Source organism: Gymnoscopelus braueri (genome assembly GCF_963280865.1).
Source record: "Gymnoscopelus braueri genome assembly, chromosome: 16".
Classification (NCBI taxonomy): domain Eukaryota; kingdom Metazoa; phylum Chordata; class Actinopteri; order Myctophiformes; family Myctophidae; genus Gymnoscopelus; species Gymnoscopelus braueri.
In genome coordinates, this window is record NC_137616.1 from 28,614,183 (window position 1) to 28,637,659 (window position 23,477).

At 40.5% G+C, this 23,477-nt stretch overlaps 1 protein-coding gene across 1 annotated transcript in view; it reads right to left on the reverse strand.

The window, feature by feature from the left end:
- Positions 1-6,920: 6,920 nt before the first annotated feature.
- Positions 6,921-23,477, reverse strand: part of fig4a (FIG4 phosphoinositide 5-phosphatase a) — an 83,757-nt gene continuing 67,200 nt past the window's right edge. Inside the window, exons 21-23 of the mRNA XM_080453572.1 lie at positions 22,507-22,592; positions 17,605-17,679; positions 6,921-7,929 (exon numbers count right to left, since the gene is read on the reverse strand). Coding sequence (XP_080309698.1) covers positions 7,752-7,929; positions 17,605-17,679; positions 22,507-22,592 — 339 coding nt within the window. The 3' untranslated portion in view covers positions 6,921-7,751. The remainder of the gene's footprint in view (positions 7,930-17,604; positions 17,680-22,506; positions 22,593-23,477) is intronic.

Here is a 23,477-nt window from a genome sequence, read left to right on the forward strand (position 1 = left end):
AGTGCTTTCCTTGGGTTTATCATTTTAACATCCTTTTGTATGAAACTGTAGGCCTAGCCACCTTTTTTTTTGCAAACTGCTAATAAAGTAGTTAATCAAATTCTATGCAGACAAGCCCTCAAACAATCTATCAATATAAGTGACATATTACCCTTACCCTATATATGAATCACTGTCTGCACAGTCGAGTGAAAAGTTTAGATAGCCGGACGACTCAGGCAGACACAGCAGTTGCGCACCGAGCGCTGTCTATGGTGCTGAAACGTCCTCGGTAACAATTTGCCTAACTTTGACTCCCAACGGCTACAGTGTGTCCCAGTTCCAAAGCCAAGATATATACATACAAAATACACCATTCCCGGAATCTGCTAAAATCTATTGTAGCCTACAACATACCTCAGCGTCGCTACAAACGGAGATTTCAGTGAAATTGGAGCCGTCCCTCTCCACGAAACCTCTCAAGTTAACCCCACGATTCTGTTGTGTTCCCCCACTCATGGGCTGCACACCCAGGGTAGGGGACGACGTGCAGCATCGGCTGACGAGGAGTCTGAGGAGGAGGAGGAGGAGGAGGAGGAGGAGGAGGAGGAGGAGGAGGAGGGGTGACGATGGAGAGGAGGAGAGTAGTATGGTTAAGGCGCACGGGAGACGAGTGGAGTGCTATAAATCCACAAACGACGTCAGAGAGAGAGAGAGAGAGAGAGAGAGAGAGAGAGAGAGAGAGAGAGAGAGAGAGAGAGAGAGAGAGAGAGAGAGAGAGAGAGAGAGATGCTCTATCTGTATGCCTGTTGATCACATGCTGGGATGAAACATGTGTCAGACATGCTGGCCTTCTTTCACCCCAGATTAGTCCGTGAACCAGGACCCCAAATATCATTATCATCTGGGGGGAATAATTCTCATAGTGATTTGGGTAGGTATACACCCCTAGTGCTAGGAAAAATGTGATAGCATTGCATTGGTGGTAGCTTTCTGTGTGTTATCACTCCTTTTATAACCACACATGTCAAAACTGTTTTCAAAATCTGAATGAAGCATTCTATTTCAACTCCATGTCAATTGTGAGGTGAATACTGTCCACTGTAACATTTGAAATAGATTCTACACCTATGTATCACCATAAGTTCACAGTTCACACATTCCCTGCAACATAATTTAGTACAATGGAACATCACCTTGGGATGGACACCATGCATCTTTGACCAGCCCCTCAATGCAGCTTCACATATATACAGTATATATATATATATATATATCAATAACAATTACTTTAAAGAAAATAAAGTAGTCCCCTAGTCCCTAGTTGTTATACACTGAATGAAGATGGATGATACTTGTTGCTAGAACGTGCATTTGTGTTGCTCTCGACCTGTAAAGATCACCTATAGACACTCCAAACTATATGTATTCACTCTAAATCAATGGCCTTTTATTTGTATGCATGTGAAAGATTGAAAGAGAGATGGCAGAGATACCTGCGCCGGAGTGAGAGAAAGAGAGAGAATTATTTGACAGGACAGCTTAAGTCTAGCGAGCAGAAAGCTTGTACAAATATCATTCCTGTGTGTGTGTGTGTGTGTGTGTGTGTGTGTGTGTGTGTGTGTGTGTGTGTGTGTGTGTGTGTGTGTGTGTGTGTGTGTGTGTGTGTGTGTGTGTGTGTCTGTGTGCACGTTGCATATTCTCTCCTGGCCTGCATAAACTGAACTGGTTTGGTTCGGTTTGGATTGATCTGTCTGTTAGTACTCCTCTGCATGCCATTCACAAGCTATGGTATCTCAGAAGCACACCAAGTCAGCAGATGCCAAGTTATTACCATTCGATAAGCCAGCTAACTCTTGCCATTCCACATTGTCGTTGTTTGTTACCCATTTCCTCCTGTCTGTCACATTATGTATATTATATATTATTTTCAACTTGTCCAGCATCCTTTGACACATTATTTCACACTTTACTCCCTCTTTCTGATGCATTTCCTTTAGATATTAGTCAACACAGAGGTGCGAAAACATGCTTTCATTCTGAAAACATGAGCATACAGTTCAGTGAGTTCCTAAAGTATTTTTGAGCAATAGGCTCTTTTGCCATTTTGCCTCTGTGCAGAGGGTCTTCTTTAATCAGTAATAAGTTAAATTCAGCCTCATCAAATGAATATAGTTAAATAACTACAACTTCTTGCTGCCAACATATGAGATCCTAATGGCACCAACAGTATTTGTGCAACGTTTCAAGACTGTATGAATAGTTTCCTGTGATAAGCATAATAATCCAAAACCAAAGCCTGTACCTGATCTATGACGCAATGTTTCATATACGTGCTATGTGTACTGTTGTTGTTGTGTTATCGTTGTATGTTTTTTTGGTCTTGTTTCTTGTTTTGTTTGTTTTGTCTGGTTGTTGTTGTCAGATTTGTCTGTAAAAAATATTTTGTCTTAATGTATAAAGTGTATACATTCGAAAACGAGATGATTCATCTCAAGGGGTTACTCCTAATAAAGAAATTTCAGACCAAAGCCTGTACCAAATCGCATGCGAGTCTTAAGAGATGTGTTAAATGAGACCAGCCCATACCTAGACAGGCCAGCACCCTCCAGCTGACCTTCATGATTATAGGGCATGACACAATGACCTCAGGAGAACTTCAGAGGCAGAGACTGTAGCAAGTACCATTACATGTTGAAAAATCTATTAAATTAACAGGCGTTACAGAATCCACTCGCTGTCAGTACACAGTAGACTGACTGCATGCATGTGCTTATGTGTGTGATTGAGTGAACAAAAGAGGCAGACATTCATGGCAGCATGGTCATATCACAACAATTGTTGGTTTCCAGGCAACAGTGGAGGATATATTCTTGCGAGGAGAGGACGGAGTACACCGTCTCATAAAGGCTGTTGTAGATAGACATTTTGTGAAAAAAGCACACCTACTGGGACAGGTGCGTAGGAGCAGGCAACCAGTGCATAAGACAGGGGGAAAAAAGGACATCCCGTACACGGTCTTCACTTACAGCAATAAAGTAGTTTATTTACAACGTTTCGGTCTAAACGAGATTCATCAGGTATCTGGGTCACATAAGAAACAGACACATATAGAAGCTCTCAGAGAGGCGACGTCCAATTCAAGTGCTAAGCAATTAAATTGTGAAGTGTTTTTCTGCTGTGCCTCAGCACACATTACCCTTATGCATATAACATTTTCAATGTCATTTTAACATTTATTCAATGACTATTCAAATCTATTTTTGTCAAGCTTTTTATACTTACTATGGATTAAAAAAATACCACCTTTACAGCCTGTATGGGCCGTCCTCATTTGATCCAGGTCTAAATTAGCCTGAGATGTTTTCCAATATTTTTGTTTTTGTGATGTATGCAAATTACACTGCACAAAAATAGCACGGTCTAAATCCAATTCCACTCCATTCATCCACACACTGGCTCTTCAGAGAGAAAAAATGAATGGCTGTAATGAGACCCCTACCTTTAGGAACAAAATAAGAAACAACAGGGAAGACAGGGACACCGTGAAAAACAACCTTTCTCACAAGCAATGTTGCAATCGTGGGCATCAAGTCACCTTCCTTGGTGGACACGTTCAAAATATATACAAACATGTTCATGTACAAACACACTGATGGTGAGTGAAGAGCTCACACACATACTGTACATACGCTATATACATTTACAAACATGCTACTTTATTCTTGGCATTATTTATGCTTAATTTCAGATAGGTCAGTGTAGAGAGACAGGATATAAAGGCAGAGAGAGAGGAGAGACATGCAAGAAGATCAGACTCTGATTCGAACCTGGGTCCTCGTGCTCACGTGGGAGCATATGGTCTGTCCACTAACTGGCTGAGCCAATAGGCACCCATGAGTCACCCTTCAATCTATCATAGCCCACACATAGACCCATTACCTGGGGAGAGTGGGTTATCTCTGCCTGAGAGTTCTGAATCATTAACAAGGTAATGTTGGAAAAAGAAGGCTGGAACTATAGGAGGCGCAAAATGGAAGAAAGTTCAAGAGGATTTACGGGTTTGACAGGTGGAGAGAGAGAAAGCTTGAGGAGAGGGATAGAGAGGGGGAAAGGGATGGGGTGCATAATTATCGCAAGGACAGTTACATGGCTGAGTCAAGTAGGTGAGTAGTCTGCGTAGAAGGGAGCTAGAAAATGGGGGCAATAATGGCTCTGCAGACACACCTGGGATCGTTGTTCAGTCAACACTCACATGATCTTGACCCACTACCATACAGTGGAAGAGTGTCACAGGATCATCTGTCCCTCCCTTTCCTACCAAACCCTGGTCAATTACTCCAAGTGAAATGAACTCTGCTCCCTCCTGGCTCCCACACTGTGAAATGACTCCAGTCAGGACTGCAGACTCACTTCCCATTTTCTGTCAGTCTGCTAACTCACCTCTACCTCACCCCTTTCTTGTATCACTACTTGTTGCCTATTTAGATACATACAGTATATATATACACAGGTCATACTATGTACTATATATGATGTACAGCACATACAGTAGTCATTGTTTGAGACAGTTTGCTTGACAACAAATGCTAAGAATGTTATTTACAGCATGGTTTTAGAGAGATGCTATGTTTGATATTTACCTGGTATCCTAGTTAATTTGTATCAATTGTTTTTTCTTTGCAGTCTATTTATGTGACCATTTATCTTGTTATTTGTTGACTATAGGGTTTATGCCATTTAATCTGATCTTGCACTTTGTAAATTGCTCTAGTTAAAGGGGTATTTCACTTTCAAAAAAACTTTTGGTCATTTTATCATCTACTCAGGCCTTTGTGAGCCCCCCAGACAGTGTTTAAGTTCCTTGATTCAGTATTTAGATATTTGATATTAATTTTATCAGACACGACCCCTTCCTATACAAACCCATTGTAACTTCAAACTCCATTTTAACCATGCTAGATTCATCGAAAACAGCTGTCCTCGGTTCTGGTGACTCACCCTGCCCTCCTAATGTGTGAGGGGGCCGTGTTTTTCTGATCATAAAGCATAAATTAGCCTCTAGTAACAGCTAAAAGCTTTTTGCAACTTGTCTATCACATGCTGTGAGCCATCATGTAAGCCACCCTCTCTTCTGAGTACCGTCTCCCTCCTCCTTTCTTCATCGCTCACACTCAGTCTAATCCCTCCCTCTCTCCCCCGTGCACAGGCTCACGAGGCAGGGATGGAGAAACAGCCCTGGTGCAGGGGTCAGTGCAGTGTGTGTGTGTGTGTGTGTGTGTGTGTGTGTGTGTGTGTGTTTGTGTGTACTGTATGTGTGCAAGCGAGGAATGCTTTCTAAATTATGACCAATTATGTGTACGTATTGTATGCATGTATTGTATGGGGTGTGATGGGTGGTGGGTTTGTGAGTGAAGGCTATTGCGGTACTGTAAGAACCAAAGATAATTACTATGCAAACTACTTTACTTACTGCATGGCCTTTAACTCTCTCAGTGCCACACAACGAGATATCCCGATTTTTTTCTGAATGCCCTCAGCGCCAAAACGAGAAATCCAGAGTTAAAAATAAATAAATACATATATATATATATATATATATATATATATATATATATATATATATATATATATATATATATATATATATATATATATATATATTATTATTTTTTGGGGGGGGGGAATGTTCAGAACCCAAGATATCATTATCTGAAGATTTGCAGCTCCATCCACACGTTTAACTTATAACTGAAAAATGCTGTACCTCGCTTCCTAAGCACTTTTTTTTTACTTTTGAAAAAAAAAAAAAAAATGCTAATGACACAGTATGAACATATTTTTTTATTTCATTGGCACTGAGAGAGTTAATAAATACATTTTTAATTTACAAATGAATAATAATCATATGACTCTTCGGCAAGGCATTGATATGAGAAAATTAAACAGATAAAAGAGTGAAGAGAACACTGATTGTGATTTGGTAAAACCCTAGCCTTGTATATCGTCGGTGTCCGGGACGAACCAGCTAACTCCATTTTCAGCTTTTTCTTTTTTTCATAAATCAACGCTATTGAACACCCTTTAGGTCTGTGTAAAAAATCTAAACATTTGAACCAATGAAAAGTATTAAAAAGCGCCTCTGACGAAACCTCCCAACTCCATTGGATCCTCAAACTGTCCGTCAAAAACAAACAACTCCCCCTCTCTACTCTGCTGCAGCCTTTTCACAACACAGAACAGAGCGCGCTGCGCAGTGGACGAGGAGGAGTATCATGTAAACAAACTCCCCGTAGTCTGTTAAAACTATGCAGTGTACCTGTTTATCAAACAGTCGCTAATGAAAACAAGTAATTATATTTCTAAAATCTATGAAGTGTTTAATGAAGAGAGCAATGTGACAAGAAGAAAGGAGTTGATAGCATTTCTGTCACTACTCCAATTCTGTGAACCCCTCTTTGCAAAAGTTATTGTAATATTTAAAGTCCTGTTTATTATTGTTGGCCTATATAAGTGTCATGAAGCATCAGGGCAGTAATTCACACGTTGTTGTGATGCATTGTGAGCTTGGAGATCCATTGTTAGCTTTTGGAAATTTGTACCCTTTTGAAACCTCTCCCTCAGTAGCAAGTGGAGCTATTGTTGTTTGGACACCTAACTCCATTTCAGCTTGATTTCTGCTCGTCTGAAACTACTATCTCCACTTGCGCTGGATTTGGGTAAAGTGGTGATAATATAATGACACATGCAAGTATCTGACGATATATAAAGTCACTATACCAACTTTGATGAGGCATTGCTTTGTTTTAAAAATATAAGGTTTTCTTAATTTCCTGAAAAACGTATATTTTGTTTTTTCGTTTCCTGAACAATGAGCGTTTTGGAGTTAGCAGGTTCGGGCTGGACAGCAGAGATATAATGTTTACTATTTTAAACGAGCGATTTTGGTCATGTCAGAGCCATACATGTTTCCGCCAAAAAACTAAAAATGGCAGTGCAGTTAATTTCAGCAGGATCTGACTGACATTGGTATTACGGAATACAAGACATTTTTGGAATAAACCAATCTCTTATATGAAGGTAGTAAAACCCCAAATATCAAGGTGATAGTGCTGTAACATTTTAATTCATACAAATTATGGTAGAACAGGATAACACATGTATAATACAAATACTCACTTCATGATGTATGTTTGTTTGATGAAATCACGGTAGAAATGTATATAGTTAAAAAAAACAAAAAACTATTCTTCTCTAAAAAGAAAAATGATTAAAATTAGCAGGGAAATTAAAAAACAAAAGCAACACAGTTACAAATAGCCTTTGAAGGTACTGTATATGTCTGTGCAAACATAAAAAGAAGGCTGGACTGAGCCAGATTCCAACAAATACTAAAAAATAAGTAGTGGCTCATTCAGTGCACCTCTTTCGGGTTACATGCACCACTATTATCATCATAGTCATGGTCTTCACTTAGTAGATAAAAACAAAATAATGAAAAATAAAATAAAAAGTTTCATGAAGCCACCGGCCAGACACTGTTGAATACCCATCCAGGAACATTTAGCTGTTAGCTTTGGGAACGGACACGTAAATCCTAGGGTCAACAACCTTCCCAAGTCCTGCCAAAACGGAGGGATGCTAGTCTGATCAAGTTGGCCATTCAGTTCAGTTTGAGAGCGGTCCAGAGTTTGACTGTCCAGTCTGGCATGTTAGTGGACACTTACTGGGCTAGGGAAGTCCATTTAAGCCGACTGGTACTGTAGCTGGTCTCACATATACCTGTTCTTTATATACTCCCTGTACATCAGCATGTCCTCCCGGCACAGCGCCCTCACCTGGCCCAGGCCAAGCATCACATGGCTCTCAAACACCTCGCGGCTGTCTCTGTCCACCTGCGGAGGAGAGGTCGCGTAGATACTGTCTTCCTGGAAACACGACACCGGCTCTCTAAGATAGACGGGAGAAAAAGGGAGAGCGAGGGAGAAGCAAGCAGGGTTGTTAAAAACTCCACATAGTCAGATATGTACAAGATCACAATTCCATTTTAGATACATACTGTATACCGTAGAAGAAGAAGAAATAAAGTTGAACTAAACAGATGCAGCAATGGCTCCTGCGAGAGACCAGGGGACAGGGGTGTCAAACTAATGTTGGGTCTCAAACTCGGCATGTGTGTCCCATATGACATCTGGGTTTGCAGTGCTGAGTGGCAATTTGTTCTGAGAACCGAAAAACCACGCATGTCTGTATCTGTCTGACCGAGTAGTTCACCCAAAACATTACTTATTTTCTATCAATTACATACCCCATAAAGCCTTGAAATCATGAAGATTTTTTAGTTTTTGTCGCATTCCTGAGCCAATACTTTGATGACCAGGTCATCGGTCAGAGTTCCCCCCCCGACAACCAACAACTTAATATGACTATAAAAGAATAAATAAATAATTTGTCAAATAAATGAACCTATTTATTTTTTCAATTTCTGTGAATATTTATTTTCAAATTAACCTAGCCATTTATTTGATAATTGAGTCTTGTATTTTTACATTTCTTATTTCTTAATCTATTTATGATAATGACATCCAAGCCTAGTGACCTCCCTCTGGGAACGACCACTTAAAGGCTCTTGACAAGGAACCTTTTCTTAAGGACGCAATTCGACAACATAACGGTGAAAGATTTGTCTTGAGAACAAGAAAGCAAGGTGTTTTAATCCCCTAAACCATTATTCAAGATCGCCTGGAGCCTGGAAAAATCAACCTGAAGGGCGTGTTAATGGCAAAAACGAGATCTGGGAGAAAATAGGCGCCTTTACAGAATTAGCACTAATATTTTCACAGAAGTGGGACTGTCCCCATGCTTCATCACTGATGTGGTGTATTATCCACTAAGGGCTTATTGGGTCAGCCAGTCCATCAGCTAGACACGCTAGTCAGCAGCAGCAGCTGAGACACTGGAAGCTCAGGGACGGATCGGTGTTTGCAAATGACCCAGAACTGTGTGTCCTACCATGAATAATCAACAATGTTCCATCCACACCACCCAAATGTACCCTAAGTGGTCAGTTTGATCTGCATTTGATCTGTGTGTCCTGTCCAGACGCAACTTTTCATAGGAATTTACCAGAATTCAGCTGCCATTATCATAAACAGCGACAAATAAGAGACAAAAGGTCAGCTAGCCACCCCTAGAGGCATGCTGCTCTTAACACTGCAAGAAGTATATATTGAATCATCCTGTTTAGAACCGAAGCGTTGGAGGGAGAGGTTTAAAAGTAATCCGCATTCGTGACAATAGAAGGAAGGTCACAACAGAAGGTGGTCATGGGTTCACTTAAATCAGTAGTGCTCATGCTCCGGGGAGTATGAATGCACTCAGAGCAAGTTACACGGCAATCTGCCCGTTCAATTTTAAATACCGTACGAAATTGGAAATGTTGGCCTACAGGTGGCGCTGGAAGAAAATCCATGGGGTCAACGGAAACAATAGGGTTCGTACTCCAGGAGAAAGAAGGTGCACATAGTACTGTACATTTTCATGGCAATGGTAGATCTTGAGAACAAAGTGTCCAAAGTCACACCGTTAGCGGGGCTAAAGAAAAAACATACGTACTGCATAAGAGAGACCGCCATAACCTGACCCACTTCTGATTTCAATTTCAGAGTGGGGATACTACTCCATAGCAACAGCTTAACTATTACACGTTACCTGGACAAAATGTGACCTCAATGTCACCTCCTAAAAAATATCTAACCTACTTTCCTTTCTTTCTGTCTGAAAGTGAATTATTAATATCTTACTTTGGAGAATGCTCAAAGAGAGGGAGACAGCATGGTTGTGGGGAGAGTGAGGTTTAGTGAAGGGATAATGCATGTTTAGGCAATACGATCTTTATATAGCTATAGGGCATAGCAGTGGCGGCCATTTTGTGGTGCCACAGATAGAAACCCCATTCATTTTGCCCATAGAAATTTCAGAAAATATTTATATAACTTATTTTAAGGCTCCTGGCCGCCACTGCTATGCCCTATTGGTTAAATAATGGAACCAAGGGGAATAGGTGGCATACATAAGTTAAGCATGGCACATCGGCAACACCATAGTCAGAGACAAGCATGTGGCACTAATAAATTGGGTGTTCATCAAGTACTATATCCATGTTTGTGTATGGCACATGTGAAGTACATGTGCCATACACAAACATGCATACACATTATAGACAGTGACTTGCATACACCCCCCCCACACACAATACTGTATATAACAAACACACACTATACAAACGCAGGCATACATACTGACTTTTTCCACACACACACACACACACACACACACACACACACACACACACACAGAGTACGGACAGACACAAACATGGGCATAAATTCTCTCACACAAACTAGTACAAACAAGTACACACACTTGCATACACAAACACACTTATTTGCAGGCAAACAAAGATGCATGCACATACACACAGCCATATTAACACATACTGTTCACAAACACACACACACACACACACACACACACACACACACACACACCTTGTAAAGAGAGGAACAGCAAAGAATGATGACCACAATGATGCCACTCTCTAGACCTTGTCTACCCCACTAACTGGTGTTTTTGTTGTCTGTTAATTCTATTAAAAAACAGGCCTAAATGAGGTGAGGTAAGCTAATACCTAGGTAAGGTAATTTCGTTTTGACTTTTGGTCATCAATTTCAGTTTAGTTTTGATGAGTTTTTAAAACGAGTTTGCTAGTTTAGTTTATTTATACATTTTTTAAAAAGGCTTTTGTCTAGTTTTTATTAGTTTTAATGCTAGTTTGAGCTTTTTATTTTTTTGTAATAGTTCAGGCCGCAACACGGCCCTCACACGCCCTTTACGTCGCACGGATGTCGGTTTCTGTATGTCTACCATGTCCCTTTTATGCCCATATATGGAGATCCCTGATGTCATCAGTATATGCCCATCTATTGGAATGCCCATATATGGGCATATTGGTTGGACAACTGGATATCCAAATTACTCGACGGCCCCATACAGTATGCACAATTGCACATGACCATATATGGGCATAGCGGTCGGATCTGTGGCTCTGGACAACAGGATCTCTGTATCGGTCAGTCCTTGTCCCTTTTATGCCCATGTATGGAGATCGCTGATGTCATGATGTCGGGTCGCTAATCTGCCATGAGCGCGAGGCTGCGCTGGCCTGCGCTGTTGCCCTATCTCTGCAGTCTGCAACCAGCGAAATTAATACATTTTACATGCACTGCTAGGTTGGATTGGATATGCTACTTGTCTTAGTTGGATTAAACCCAAACAAGTGGCTCAGTATTAGCCACATATTCTTGCTAGTCAAAATGATCTCCAAACTACAAAGCATCCATCCATAGTGATATCATAAAGATCAGCTGTAGAATGCTGCTCCACGACCCGCTGAATGTAACCCGACACCCGAGTGTTGGCCTCAGCTATACTAGTTGTGTGTCTGTGTCGTGCGCAGTAAATAGCAGATCTACAAGCTCACAACACGTCACGAATAGGACGCGTTGTGAGCTTGTAGATCTGCTATTTACGGCATGCAACACCAAGTATGTTGTGCTCCGTTCCCCCTCTCATTAATGTATGACTTAAAGTAGCACATATTTACCACTGTGAAGTTATGGAAGGTGGAAGGTTTCCAAAAGATGAAATCCCAGGAATAATGGAAGACACTGGAGTTTTAAATCGAAAGTGGATTACACCACGTAGGATCGAATTATTTGTTGACATGGAAGGACCAGCAGTAATAGCCCCTTTCGGAACCCTGTTTACCTTTTTTGTATTTGGGAAGGCGGTATCCAGGGTCCATTGACGCTCAAATCACTCTCTCTCGTACTCGCGGCTACCACTGTCTGGTCTCGGGCAAATAGCTCGTCGCTTAGAAGTTGCAGAGATTTCTCAAATTACCCAGAAATGCAGTAGTAACGCGCAGAAAGCTGCATTGATCCGCACGGATCGGCGTTGCCGTTTAACATGTTTAATAAATTAGTAAAACTTAAACTCCTCTCTCACACTCTTCTCCACTGCCCATGTCCCGCCTCCCCGCGTTGTGACTGTCATGTAAGCATGTAGGAGCTCGGCTAATCAGAGGCAGTAACGTAGGATGCGCAGCTTGTCAGTCACAACCCCCCCAGTTCGCCCTGGAATGTCACCAGTAAAGCCCGTATTTCTCCAAACATGTACAAATGCAAAATATAAGGTGCTTACCCGCTTGCCTCAAATGTTAACTAGGTGTCCGGAGTACTTGTGCAATATATTTGTCCATATTTTTCAATTAAAAAGTGTTTAAATCCCGTCTGTGACCGATTCTGTCGGAAGTTCCCAATGGGCGGTACTGACGGGGCGCATCCGGTGAAAGCCAGAATTACACTCAATTTAAACAGGAATTAAACGAGGAGGGAAATGGCGTTCGTCCACAGACGGGATTAAAACACTTCTTTATTGAAAAATATGGACTAATACATTGCACAAATACTCCGGACAGCGGACACCTAGTTAGCATTTGGGGCAAGCGGGTAAGCACCTTATATTTTGCATTTGTACATGTTTGGAGAAAAAAATATCAAATAAAAAAAACAGCCAATTACTCCATTTAAAAAAAAAAGTTCGAATCTTGTGCCATCGAACGAAGCTTCGAATATTCGAGTTATTTGGGTCAGCCCTACACAGATGTGTGCACATGGTCACTGTGACACACACACACACGACACACACACACACACACACACACACACACACACACACACAGTCAGTTGTAGCATCTTCATGATGAGCTGACAGTCAAGGACAGATTGGGGCCTGGCTGCATCCATATTTATACCATGGTCACCTGTAGCCATTCATGACAGCAGTCCCCGAGAGAGAGCTTTGTGAGAGGAGGCTTTCCTGGGAGCTGCGGGAGTCGCTCACGCAGGGAACATGTAGTGTTTAAGACCGACCTCTCAACAGTGGTGGAACAAATACTCCCATTTATTACTTGAGTAAAAGTAGCAATACCACAATGTAGAAGTACTCTGTTACAAGCAAATGGCCTGTATTAAATCTTTTAATTCTAAATCTAGAAAGTAACTAGTAACTAAAGATGTCAAGCAATTGTAGTCGAGTAAAAAGTACAGCATTTGTATTGAAAAATGGACACTCAAGTAAAGTAAAAGTAACTCAAACTTCTACTGCCTCTCACACTGAACTGTGGTACAGAGTCAAATTATATTTACAAATGCTCTAGCATATCGGCCAACACAAACAAACCACAAACCATTTAGACACAAAAATCATTTTAGTTTACTATTCCATGATTACAAATTAATGTTGCACTGGTTAAAGGAATATTCCTCTGTTTTTCAAACTTATCTCAAAGTCTGAAAGTGTCAGAATAGTGGGAAAAAACACAGCTCATCTACCAGCAAACTTGGGTGAGGTGCTGGAGCTAAAAGGAAACCAAATGAACAATAAAAGGCAGCCTCTGCAAACTCAAAGCTGTGCAAAAATATGATAATTTTTTTTATAGCAAGCTTTCGGTCATAGACCTAACTAATAAGAAATGCCTCAATATTTAGACTAAGCATTGATTCTGATGTCATGGTGATACAAAATCGCAAAATAATTAAATAGAATTGTAATAATAATATAATAACGTGGATTTATATAGCGCCTTTCAGAAACCCAAGGACGCTTTACAGTACACAAAATAACAAATTAATTGCCAAAAGCCTGGGTAAATAAATGTCTCTTCAGTGCGGACTTGAAGGAGTCCAATGTTGGCATCTGGCGAATCTCCATTGGGAGAGAGTTCCAGAGGCCAGGGGCTGCCACGCTGAATTGTGATTCATGTGTTGCATTCTGTCACCGGTTTGCAGAGTATTTGTGAAAACTACACCTGACTCCACCAGCACTCTTTTTCTCTCACACTCCCCCTCTTTTCCTCTACCTGATCATCTCCACTTTCCATGGACTTCACCTGCTTTCCCCCTGCCTCTAAACATACCCTTCTGTTTCCCCATCCGGTGTCCTCTCTCCCCCCCCCACCTCTCTCGCTCTCTCTTTCTCTCTCCTTCATCGGCTTCATCAGGCTCCAGAGTACAGTCAGTGCTTTCCTGCATCAGGACATTCAATAACATACACAATACCATTTGTGTAACGCGCTCCACTTAGCAGCAAAGTCTAAGAGCACAAACATGTACATCCAGTACAAAAACTTGTACACTCTCTCCAACACAGACACACACAGTCATTCACTCTCGCACATGTGCACGCACGCACACACACACACACACACACACACACACACACACACACACACACATGCAAACAGAGCAAAGTACACCATGAGAGGGGGAAAAAACACTGAAAAATTCAAACTTATTTTTCTCTCGACTTCCAAACAGAATGTTTTCCTAGACGATCAGAGATCTCCGCCTACTGACATCTAATGATTCAGTAGAACACGCGCGCACACGCGCACACACGCACACACACACACACACAAAACAAAACAACAAAATACTTCTCCCTCCCAACAAGTAGACTCCTGACTGTGCAGGTTTCAAATACTGAACTTGCATATCGTCTCTGTCGGGTGGAAACCTCATCCAAAACCGTTACTTTTCAGGATTCAAAAAAAATAAATAGCAAAAGTAGCTGATCTACAAGCTCAAAGCGCGTCGCTTTGCGTTTCGCCTGCAGATGAGAAAACCAAAAAAAAGATTTGAGGTTTCTGCCCGCAGCGATATCTAATGAATTTTGGTCATGTCTCCATAGTCCTCTCTGAGTCTGCAGGCAGAGCACTAGGAGGAGTCATTGGTCAAATCAAGGCACTTAACCCATTAAGACCTGAGATTCTTAAAAAAAAATCTATATCATAACAGTTTTTGGAAAAAAAAAAAATCGAATTTTCTTTTTTTTCAAGATTTTTCAAAAATAGCAGATCTACAAGCTCATAGCGCGGCACTCGGTGCCGCGCTATGAGCTTGTATATCTGCTATTTTTGAATAGCCAAAGACATCTAAAGTGACACAGATGCGTTCCAGGCATCAATGGAGATGTTGGTTTCCGTACCTATACAACACTTTATCAGGCTTGTGTTTGTCCAGTTCTTGATTATGGTGAAGGGGTATGGGGTCATGGGAGATTCCCTAAGAGTGTAGCTGTACATAACCGAGCCCTTCGATATTTCCTGGGTGTACAGTACATAAATATGCACCAATGGCAGCAGTCTCAGGAGATATGGGATGGGAACCCTGTGAGGGTCCGATGGAAGGTTTGCACCACCAGCTTGTGGAACATATTAGTCGACATGAATGATAATAGATGGACGAAGAAACAAGAAACTGGGACAAACAACAGAATGGACCTTGGATAGAGGACATACGCGATATGTTCTGTGAATATGGAGTTGAAGATGTGTTCCTCAGATTACAAAAAGTTAATATTGTAACACTTGTAACAGATGCTTTTTGATAAAAATCAAACATTCTTGGGCAGAAGAGATCTGGAGTAAACCAAAATTGCGTACATCGACAAATTAAACATGATTATTACACCGAAAACGATGTTTTATTTAAAGGTAGGGTAAGTGATTTGCAATTATTCAAATAATTGCAAAATGGGTCTATGTTCTGATAGTGCTCGTTACTATAGAGTGTCCTGTCCATATAAAAAGTCTCCATGTCTCTCCAGCTCTTTATAAAACAGAAAATGTATTTTGTAGTTTTTCTTTTTTTTTTTGTAGTTTCATTTCCAATTTTATCCAACCAGGACAGAGAACTCAATCAGGATATAGATTAAACAAGTGAAATTGGAAGTGATGACACTAAGAAATGAGCAGACAAAATTTTAACTGGAACACTATACAAATTAAGCTTAAAAATGGGTACTTTCTCCTGATTGGCTGAGATTTTGACACCTACCGAAAAATGTATTTTCTGTTTATTAAAGAGCTGGAGAGACAGGGAGACATCTGTTACTGAACAAACACTCTATAGCAATGATTACTATCAGAATATAGTATTTTAACATTTTAACAAAATACTTTTTGTTTTAACCAAAAAATATCACTTACCCTACCTGCCAAAGAAAAGAAGATCACTCTTTGCTCAGATTAGAGGAGGTATACTGCCACTTTATATTAAAACAGGTCGCTATGTTGGGTTGGATGAAGAAGATGGAATCTGCCAAATGTGTGATTCATTTTCTAAATGAAATGGAAAATGAGTATCATTTCGTTTTGTATTGTCCATTTTATTGTAGGGTCCGAAAAGAGTTGTCTAAGAATATTAACTATGCTGATATGTTGGATATCAATGACTTACAACTTATTAAGTGTTTATTTGAAAAAACTACTTGGAGAAAGCTTGGGACTTGAGGAAAAAAGCGTTGTACAGCCAGTAGGGGATATGTACTTTATGTTATGTTTTGTTTTGTTTGGTCGGTATCTGTTGTATATGATCAGCAATACCAGTAACCAGTGTATATACAAAAAGAAAAGTTATATTTTTTGACTGTCTGAAAAGGTGTCATAATCCCATGAGGGATGGGCCACGAGGTGGCATGACACTTAAATGAAATAATTCATTCATTCTAACAATTCCTGAAAAGACCATGTGGCATTACAGTCTAGAACCATTAAGTGTGCATGTAGTTTGCATGCACCGCAATGGCAGAACCATTGCATCCCCCTCTCTATCTTCACCAATGTCTCTCGCTCTCTCTCTCTCTCCCTCTGACCCCCCTTTGACATAGACCAGAGAAAAGCACAGGAGCCCATTGAACTCCGACAGTAACAATGCCAGGGAGCGTGGGAGAGAGAGAAAGAGAGAGGGAGAGATCAGTGGATGTTTGAGTGTGTGTGAGAACAGAGAGTGAGCGAATGTTCAAGAAAAAAAAGAAAAAGAGAGAGAGAGAAAGAGAGAGAGAGAGAGAGTAGCAGATGGTGTTGTATGTGTGACGGAGTGATTGCCCCCGAGTCTGTACGGCTGCACATTGCCGCTCCACGTGTCGCAGCGTATGCATTTCAGAGCTATCTGCTGAAAAAAAAACACATACACATATGAGTCACAGCTGTAAACTATCTATTGTTTAGCTATATGTCACTTCCGCATGATGTACTTTAGTTTGAAATGCTGAGGAAGGCATACGTGCCGAAACTCGTCCGTTTCTCAAGGTAGACTGCTGCTGCTGTGCTAATCTCCATTAATCCAGAAACCTCTCAAGAGAATGCAGATAATTCTTTCACTGTAACCAAATGGACCCATGAGTGCCCTTTTGGTTACATTAGTGCAAATTCAGAGTTAACATTGGTTAGATTAACACGGAAGATTTTACTGTGTAGTACTTTGAGCATAGCCAGAAGCCTCCCTGTGGACCACTTATTAAAGCCAGTCTCCCTCCACGTCCATGCAAACACCGATGCTACTATAGGGTTGTATGTTTTGAAAGGGTTGAATTACAAAAATAAGCCAACATTGCCACGGCCTCCTCGTGGGTTACACGTGAGTGCGAGGGGGTGGGGGTGTACATTACTGTAGGTGTGTGTCGTGACGTCACATGTGCAATATATACTGTACTACTCACAGGCTGATGATACTGGCCAGGGGTGTGGGTTCACTTCTCTCCACCTTGTGCTGGCTTTGACCCAGGTGAGCAAATCTGCAGGCGATCAGACAGACAGACAATTAAAAAAGATGAAAACAACTCATTCAGTGAGAGAAATTAATATTTCTGTTAAATTGGGAAAAGACCTTTGAAGGGTGCAATCTCATGTATTTATGATGAGATCTGTTGTCTACGGCCTGAAACCTTGAACTCTATAAAAGCTCGTTGGGAGGGGGACTTGGGGGAGGAAATAACTGATGAGGTTTGGGATGCAATTCTGCGACGAGTACATGGGTCCTCTATTTGTGCGAGGCATGCTCTCTTTCAATGTAAACTTTTACATCGTATCTATTATACCAAGGCCCGGTTGTCGAGGATTTATGATACTGTATCTCCTGATTGTGATAGATGTCAACAATCTCCAGCAGACCTCATCCATATGTTCTGGCTTTGCCCATCTATACACAAATATTGGACAGAGGTCTTTCAGTCCATATCAGGGATAGTGGGGAGAAGGGTGGAGCCTACTCCTTTAGGTGCGCTGTTTGGGGTTTTCCCCTCACTGCCATCGCTTTCTAAACTGGAAAAGGATGTTCTGTTCTTTGTCACTTTATTGGCTCGGAGACTCATTCTAATTAATTGGAAATCACCTACTTCCCCCTCTCACACTCATTGGATAAGAGACATCTTGTATTGTCTAAAATTAGAAAAGATAAGATTCTCATTGAATGGCTCCTCCAGTAGGTTTGGGAAGGTATGGGGTCCATTCTTTCAATTTGTCCGGAATTTGAATCCATCTCTGATCAGGGATACGGACATGTGAGGTCTGGTGGATCATTGATATGCTGGGGCGGGGGTGTTGTGCTGTATAGCGGATTTTAAACGTGACATGGATATGTATTGTTTGACTGATGTTTTTGTTCTGGTTTTGTCTTTGTCTTGTTCGGTCTGTGTTTGTTTTATATATCTTTTTTTATATGTATATATATATTTTTTAACTTTATGTCTTTAATTTTATGTCTTCATGTTTTGGGGTGATAATTCAATATGTTTATTGAGCTTTTGTATTTTATTGGTTGCATTAGGAAGCTTTTACTGTATGTACCTGTACATATGCCTTTAATGCTGAATCCTGCTGTGGAAAAACCCAATAAACAAAGTAAAAAAAAAAAAAAAAATTGGGAAAAGACTGCACTGTGTTTTTAATTTGTAAATAAATGTTTCAATTGCAAGTATAGGGTTTAAGATAGGGCTGAACAATTAACTGAAAATATATTGAAACTGAAATTTAGAACAAATAACCGACTTAATCTCTAGGTTAATTGAATAATTGAGATTTGTTTCAAATATATCAACGAATCAACACAAAAAAGCGCAAATCGATTTTCTTTTTAAATAATCGACCAAATTGATTAGTGATTAACCACTAAACTCTGTATTAAGGCCTTTGCAGACAGGGTGCGATTAGTCAATCAGTTTTTACCGCATGCGAAAAGACGCACGAATCGAACTGGGTTCGATTGGAAAAAAAAACGCATCGCATCGCCGCACGGTAAATTCGGAGCCGGTGTGCATGAGGTCATTGAGAACCATGTGTTCATTTAAAAAATTTTATTGTCCGTTTTTTCCGTGCGAAAAATCACACCCTGTCTGCAAAGGCCTTTATACGTCGGTGTACAATGGTGGAGTACGAAAATAGTGAAAATAGCCGAACTACAAATTCAGAACGCGCAGCGTTGTGAGCTTGTAGATCGGCTACTTTCACTATTAAAAAGTAAAACGTTAATTAATTGTAATCGAGGCAAACATTTAAATAATCGCTCAGCCTTAGTTTAAGAGATAAAGCAGTCGTACACTTTAGGCAAAAACCAACGTTTTGACAAAGTCTTCTCCATGGTGTATTCATTGCTAGTATAGACAGCCTGTGGGATTGCTTCATTTCTCCAAAGCCCTGTATATAAATCACCTCTCTGACAGTCACGCTTACCTCTCCAAAGTAACACGTGAAGCATTAGAATTCAAGGCTCAAGGAGAATATAGATTATGTATGACCTGCTTCCTTGGCACTTTGCGCATTTTCTCATTATAGTATATGGACGTTACTTATGTGTATAATTCAGTGGCTTCCAACGCCAAGCACACTTATTTGTGGCCACGCACACGCATGATAATATAAACACAGCTACGGATGATAATACTAGGGATTATGACAATTTGCATACATGTCAACGAGTTGCATATCAGTGGTGAAGGGGCATGGGTTCATCTTATATATTCATTAGGTAAGGTTCAAAGAAAGCAACCGATGTATATGCAAGAGTGTGTGTGAATATACAGTACATTCATAGTAAGATCTTAAGTGTTGGTTTAACTCTGAGAGTGTAAAAATGGTTAATATTTACACTCTTCGGTTAAACTAACAGTGTTGAGTTTACTACAATGTGTGTGTCTGTCAAAGTGAAGACTATAATCTTACAGCAGTGACAGCCACACAAGGCTGTTTTACATTAAGAGTACCTTATAGAAAACCCTCGCTTATTTCCCTGTGGGTCATTTGTCCTCTCATAAAAGACGAGATAAGAAGAAACGGTTACTAATCCCCCCTCTGGCTCTAGCCTGCATTTTTTAATATTCATGCGATCATTAGTGGAGCTCCGAATACAACTAATCATGTTTGGACCCCTTCCAAACAACTGAGCACAAAAACAAATGTAATACATTTTAAAAATAAAACCACTGCACCGAAGTCTACACCCTCAATAATGAGTGAATTTATATTCTGATTTCATGCCTCTAAATATCCGCTTTTGTCCCCGCATGCACCCTGTGAGAGCACATGGAACACTGCTGTTCAGTGCATTAGGATTTACTTTATTTTTTTCTACCCCGATGTTAATTGCGCTGTTTGGCTCCCCAGAGCTGCATAAAGCCACCATCTCATTCCCGTATTAGAAATCTAATTAGTATTACCAGGAACCATGTATGTTCAAATAGACCAAGTGAGGGGTGGCATTAACTAGGGCTGTGAATCGTCTGCTATCTCACGAATCGATTCGATTCCGATTCTTGGGGTCACGATTCCGATTTTTATCGATTTTTTAAAAATGAGAATCGATTCTGAATCGTCCAACAGTAGAATCGCGATTCGTATTAGAATCGATTTTTTCCGACACCCCTAGCATTAACCCAACAATATCTCACTTTCTTTTCTTTTAACGTTTACTTTATGGCCCTATTTCTCTTGACTCTAATCTATTGAGAATTCAACTGACTGAGATACTTTGGAGTAGTCACAAGTTAAGCATGACCACTAAAAGGACCATCAGAGAACACATGTTTGCATACTGTAGGTCTGGAGCTGCTCTTGAGCGGGAAATCCCTGTGCACCACGGAAAGTTTTTATTTGTTTTTTAATATTTATTTATTTCTATTTGTTTCTGCCTTTATTGGTGTTTTTTAAGTGGAGATGGACAGGAAACAGGGAGAGAGAGATGGGGAGAGACATGCAGTAAAGGTCGTCGGGTACGGGACTCGAACCCGCGATGCACTGTCAGGCTACATTGGAGCCTAAGTGCCCGGACCGTAGTTGTATGTGCTACAACATCGGTGGTTCGACTATGATATTGAGCTGAACTGTGGGAGAGAAACTTGTGAAAGCTCCATCACACCTTGAACATGAACATGCAGTTCACATCCAGAGAACAGATAGCCCTGTTCAGACAGAGTTATTTAGCTCATGAATGGTCTTTTGATCAAAGAAACAGGAGGAGGACAAAACGGCAGAGACAGAAAGGAGAGGAAACTCAGGGTAAATGTACTGTAGAGAGAGGCGAGGTCATTACAATGTACAATGCAAGCAGTGAGATGGGGAGTCTTAATGTCCCTTTTTCCAGTAATCACAGTTGTTCCTTGACACCCTGTCCTGGGGACCGAACGCAACAAATTCACTGCAGGCTTCTGCTTCAAGACCAGTTCAGTGGTGAAGGCCAGCCAGAGAACGGGCCAGAAATGAATAGTTTCCATGGGCTTCAATCTATTGTGGTTTGACCAGTCAATGACTCAGTCAACACCCCCACAAAGGTGACTTGTATACAAAGACACAACAGCCTGGACCTGATTTAAAAGTTGTCAACGTGACACAAGAAAACAGCGAGCAATGTATGGACAGCTGAAGGGCAAACACTGATAGAGGTTGAAGGGCAAACACCAATGGAGGCGTGAGGTAGCTACAGTAGTTATGGGGGAAAAATGGACTACCAGCACCGGAGCTTTGACTAGACTCATTTAGCGATTTAACGATTTAATTGTGTTTTTGGCATTGGACATTGAAACATATAAATCTAAATTTCATTTAGTCTCAGTAAACAAAAAAGCAGATCAAACTCAGCAACACAGAATAAAATGTAATACAAAAAAGCTACTTTCATATGGCACAGTGTAGTTGTGCCATTGCTGTGCATGTGTTATTTAAGCTGTGGCATCTACTGCATCTAGTGCATAAGGACATAAAATATATAAAAAACACTGTGCCTATATTGCGCAAAATACATAATTTTTGCTGTTTTCAGAAAGGGAGAGGTTGAAAAATGAGGGGGGTGGGGAGAGGGAGAGCAAGGAGAAAAATCAAAACCTGTCAAAAATCAAACATGTCAAAGAAAAAAAATCTTCCTTATAGCATGCCATGCCATCCTTATAGCATGGCAAAACACCACTTGAAAAATCATCTAAATCAATTGCTTCTTTTCCAATACACAGCAAACTCCTCAGTGTTACTTTCTCCATATTTAACTCTGAGAGCATACATTTGGTTACATTTGTACATATTCAGAGTTAAAGTAACACTGAAGAACTGACTGTGTACTACGGGTATGCATTCTTTACCTCTCGTATATGAGCTGATCCTCCTCAGCAGGAAACACGTCCAGGTCCAGTCCGTAATGCTCCCTCATCTGCTGCTGCTGGAACTCCTGGAGGACATTGACCGGATGGAAAGGTTAGGCGCTAGAGGTCAAGGGCAGCAAGCGGGCTGAGGGCCATGCATTTCAAGAGAAGTCTTATTACTGTTGCAGGCTAGACAGGCAATAAATAAACACAAATGCATTTCAACCCATTCAATCCGGGGAACGCATCGCTGTCATTTTAGATGTCTTTGGTTATTGAAAAATGGCAGATACGCAAGCTCATAACGCTATGAGCTTGAAGATCTGCTATTTTTGAAAAATCTTTGATTATATATATCTTTAACATTTATAAAAAAGAATTATGTTTCAAAAAAGATATATGTGGTCAAAGATTTGCACAAATGTTCAAGATTTAAAAAAAAAGCAGATCTACAAGCTCATAGCGCAATACTTGGTAGAAATCTAAAATGACACGCATAAAATGATGCGTTCTCGGATTGAATGGGTTAAAGAGAAGTTTTAATTTTAAAGAGAGACTTTAAATGACTACCCTCACAGTGATTAGATAGTTATTTGTAATTATTTATAGTATGATGAATTTAAAGGAAATGCCCACGTTCCACGCACTATGTCACATCCAATATCGTCTCTGTCATGGAGGAAACCTCCTATGTCCAAAACTGTTACTTTTCAGGATTAAAATTCTAAAATAGCAAAAGCAGCAGATCTACAATCGCGTTTCGAGCTTGTTGATCTGCTACTTTTGATACTTTTGTGTGGCACTGTAGGATGATCAAGTAGGGCATTAATTTACGAAAACAAAATAGAATATGGAGATAAGAGGCTTCTGCCCGACAGCAACGATATAAAAGGTGCCTTTACATAACACATATGATCTGCTGAATATGCCTGGTGGAAGGAACTCAGGTTGGTGTGCAGGCTTTCATTTGA